The sequence below is a fragment of the Musa acuminata genome, chromosome BXJ1-5 (assembly GCF_036884655.1).
Source record: "Musa acuminata AAA Group cultivar baxijiao chromosome BXJ1-5, Cavendish_Baxijiao_AAA, whole genome shotgun sequence".
Lineage (NCBI taxonomy): Eukaryota > Viridiplantae > Streptophyta > Magnoliopsida > Zingiberales > Musaceae > Musa > Musa acuminata.
The window spans coordinates 48,382,601-48,386,892 of NC_088331.1; the positions used below are offsets into that span (position 1 = coordinate 48,382,601).

General features: G+C 41.1%; 1 protein-coding gene across 1 annotated transcript; it reads right to left on the reverse strand.

Annotated features, from left to right (window-relative positions):
- Positions 1-1,564: 1,564 nt before the first annotated feature.
- Positions 1,565-3,981, reverse strand: LOC135675199 (probable WRKY transcription factor 70). The gene is made up of 3 exons (XM_065185474.1): positions 3,580-3,981; positions 2,746-2,847; positions 1,565-2,210 (listed from the first exon to the last, which is right to left on the reverse strand). The coding sequence occupies exons 1-3, from the start codon at positions 3,933-3,935 to the stop codon at positions 1,757-1,759; spliced, it is 912 nt and encodes a 303-aa protein (XP_065041546.1). The 5' UTR covers positions 3,936-3,981; the 3' UTR covers positions 1,565-1,756.
- Positions 3,982-4,292: the final 311 nt, after the last annotated feature.

The window sequence follows — 4,292 nt, forward strand, 5'->3', positions numbered from 1 at the left end:
AAGCTTCCCAATAGGTCCCCCATGTTATATGCGAAGTGTTTTAAGTATATTTATCTCACTCTTATATCATTTGTCTCGTGCCAAGATAAATCCGCTATTGTAGAGGCATAAGGCCAAATATGCCTGATATATGTATGTCGAGAAATCCCGATCCATGCCAAGATAAATTCATAATGGTAGAGGTGCAAAGCCAAATATGCTTGAGGTATATAACTCAAAAAGCACGACTAGCGCCGATATAAATCTATTACGGTAGAGGTATAAGCTAAATGTGCCTAAGGCGCGTGAGTCAGAAAATCCAATTGGAGCTTAAATAAATCTACTATAGTAGAGGCATAGGTTAAATGTGCTTGAGGTGCGTGAGTCTGGAAACTCGATCGACGTTGAGATAAATTCACTACGATGGAGGCACAATTAAATATGTCGAAGGCATCTAAGTTAGGAAACTTGACCAGTGCTAAGAAAAAACTATTACGATGGAGGCACAAGCCTAATGTACCCAAGATACCTAAATTAGAAAAACCCAACTTGTAAAATGAGATCCTGAACACTCCCATGTTAGAAAAATTCGATCATCATATTTCAAATCTCTCTTGTAGAGCCTTAAAGCATGTCTTAGGAGGGGACAAATAATAGAGAATCTATGATCGGTTGACATGTGATTGTCATGCGAGATCTAAGTCATCCTCCATCTGTCTACGTATACAAAGAGTCAAAATAGAGAAACATAAGCTTTCTTATGACAATAAGGGAAATCCTAAACCCTAGTCTCTTTTTCTTTTTATGACAAGGAGGATAATTCTAAACCCCCTTCTCCTCTTTTATGATAAGGAATATAATTCTAAACTCTCTTCTCCTCCTTTATAATAAAAGAAGGCCATTACAAATTTTCTTCCCCTCCTTCAAAGGTATAAAAGCACACCCTATAGGAAAAAAGAGAGGAACTCGCTCCTTTTGAACTACTCAAATCAATATTTGAGGATCTTATAATACTAATTAAGCATAAAAAAGATTTAGTCGGTAAATCCTTCTCGACCTCGATCTTCATGCAGTGAGACCTCGGGAGTATGGTATTTTTACCTCATGGTATTTTTATCTCAGAGATATATCTGACAATCTTACGTATATTGATCTAAACCATATCAAACTGATCAAAAACATCAATGATATTTTTTCTTATCAAATTTAAAGAGTAATCGAGTTATAAGGCAGAGTTCACCCACCCTTGTACCATGGGTGTGGCTGATCGCTTCGATCATTAGCTGAATTGCTGTCGATAAGGTGGTAGGCCACCCATCGCTTTGGCTAATTATTTGCGTTCTTTCGTGTATCCTTCACCATGCATCGACTAGTTTTCAACCACCGTCGCAATTAGCTGAGCTTTCAAAACATCGCAAACTTAATCAGTTGATAAATGTTTCGTATAATTTTCTCAAAGGAAGTGACAGTTAACTTTATGATGAAGCTCTCGTCAAGTGAGAACCGAATAGTTGCATCTTTTATTTTCTGGTAAGAGAAAAGTGAAACAAAATCACATCTATGATATTCTATCAAACATCTCAGAATACAAACAAGATTCGTATTTATAAAATTATGTAAAGCATCTTAGAATAGAAACACGTCATTCAAGTACTATTATTCGTACTACAAAAAGAAGCATATCAATTGATTATTCACTAGTTAGAATAAGTGAGTTTCATGTCTTCGACCAACTCTAAAGATGCCACTCACTCACACATCGATCAGTTGCTATCTCTTAGTACATACTCTCCACCATCGTCTTCATATATGCATCCAGTTCAAGGGATTCCCACGTTGATTCTAAGTTCAATAACCCATCCTTCATATCAATTGTGCCGGAGAAAACTGATCCTGTCACTTCGGAGGGTAACAGATGCACCAGCTCTTGATCACCGAACAATGGGATGCTACGACTCTGGCTATGGTTGGGCGTGGCCGCCAATGGAGGACAAAGGTGCTGCTCTTGGATGACGAAGGAGCTCGGTCTACGGTGGTCATACGACGCTGCTGAGTTTTCAACAAGTGATTCCATCACGGAAGGGAAGTTGGTCTCGACGACGTTCTTGCAGGTGTGTGTCATGGTATAGACTACGAGATAGTTGGGTGGATCCGCATCGCTATCATCCTTTTGCACCGTCTTTCTTGCTTGGCACCCTTGATCTGTGCTGTAAGTGCACCTGAAGTAGCTTCTGTAGAGAAGTGTATATTTAGGATGAACCGATTAGAAATGCATTGTGGAAACCACGCGAGCAGGGAAATTGCATCACTGAAATCGGAAACATTATGAAATAGAATCATATGGCAATTGCCGTTCACGAGGAGATGTAGAAACTCCCTTTCTGAAGGGGAATTGAAATTCCAACTAATGAGATGAGTCGACAAAAACTCGGCGGAAGAGCTTTTCAGTAATATAATTAATTATATTTGTTTGCATATCAAAATCATTTTTGAGTAGCAATTTTCGTATGAAAGTATATGCGTAGCCTTGCGAAAAAAAAAGACTTGTATATGTCATGTGTCTCTCCGTGTGTATGTTTCGACAATTTTTTTCTTATTCCGGTTCCAATTAATTTCAGTTCAGATTCTCATTTAGATTTAGTTCACGCTGGACCAAACGCTACGTGCATATTCTTTCTTTCTTTCCAACGCTTCAAGTATAATTTAGGTGGACAGGGGTGTGTATTTTTATGGATTAAAGAAAAGAAGCCAACAATATGAGCTTACCTTGGATGTTTGGAACCGTGGATCAACTTCTGCCCATACTTCCTCCACTGATGGCCATCATACTGGACTGATGTGACTACCGAGTAAGAGTTTTCTTTCCTCCTGCAAGAACAAGTTGAAACTTCCGTGAGCGCTTGCTTGATCCCTGTTTTTTGCCCTTCTTATTCTCCTTTGAGGTCATAAGGAGATTGTTTCGATTTATATTATCTTAAATGGAACTTTATCACAACCATTTAACTTCCTTCTACATTGAACTATTCGAGATATTTTAGGCCAAGCAATCGAGGTGCGTGACTATGGCAAACCGTACATGAAGGTTGGAAATAGGTTTTGTGACTGCAGGGGGTCAAAACCCACCTCTATCTAACTCTCTGTGCTATTTCTTGGGTTCTATTCATTTTCCAGATAGAAAGCATTAAGAATTGGTGTGGGGTACAAGTATCTGATGTCGTCTCTACGGACACCAATTAGTCTAACAATCTAAAGATTAAAAACGCGTTTCCTCATCGGATGTATTATTGTGACAACGAACCATAATTTGGTAGATGTCAAAGCTGGATGTCCCACTGGTGACAATGAACGAAAGCTGATTCGTAAACCTAGAGTTTTCGCAGAAGCACCTGAGCTCCCAGATATCTAGATTCTCAAAGGATGTAGCAACAAGTACGTAGCTATGTTTCTATGGGCCGGAGAGGAGAGAGGAATAGGCGAGTCGACGCCGGTGAATCTGCCATTTGCAGTAAAACCATATGTGGCAGATTATTTAGCAAGTGGAAGGATGCAAGGATGAACAGGCTAATCGATCGATGCTATTATCCTATGTTGATGTTTTACCTTCGCTTGCGATTATCAGGCCAGTCCCCGTCTAAGTTCTTCCTTTTCTCCTCCGAAGAATAACCAGAACCTCTCCGATCATCAACGCTGCGTACATCCCAAGGCGTTGACCAGCAGCTACCGGCATCAGACTGGAGCCTGGAGAGAGCGGAGGTATAGCACTGTTGCATCTCTCTGATCTGAGCCCTAGCAAGCTCCGACCAGCTACAGCCAGGAAGTAACGGCAGAAGAAGAGCCTGCAGTTGGCTTGTGAGCTCATGCGCACGATTGAGCTGCTCTATTACCATCGCGTGGTTGCATGCAGGCGAGAGTAGTAGGCCATGAGCAGCTGTGTAACATTGATCGAGCATCTCCATCTTGGATCTTCAGATGAAGATGAAGGTGCAGATGCAAATGAGGTGGGATAAGAGATGAGATGGAGCCTGTGTTTGAGGCACCGCAGTTTATATATAATAGAGAGATAGATAGATCCAACCACCGCGACTTGTGGGCAGCAGTTGAAGTTGGGGGTTTGGTTATTAATTAGTTTTATGTGAGTGTATACGGTAGACGCGCGTAGTTACATTACATGGTTATGCATGCGTGATATACAATCGAGCGCTTCTCCCTCACGATGCTGCAGCAAAAGCTCCGGGTTGCGTCACCTCGTTGGATTGGGGATCCAAGGGCCGGCGTGCAACGGTTCTAAAATGTGGCCGTGGGGTATACCACAG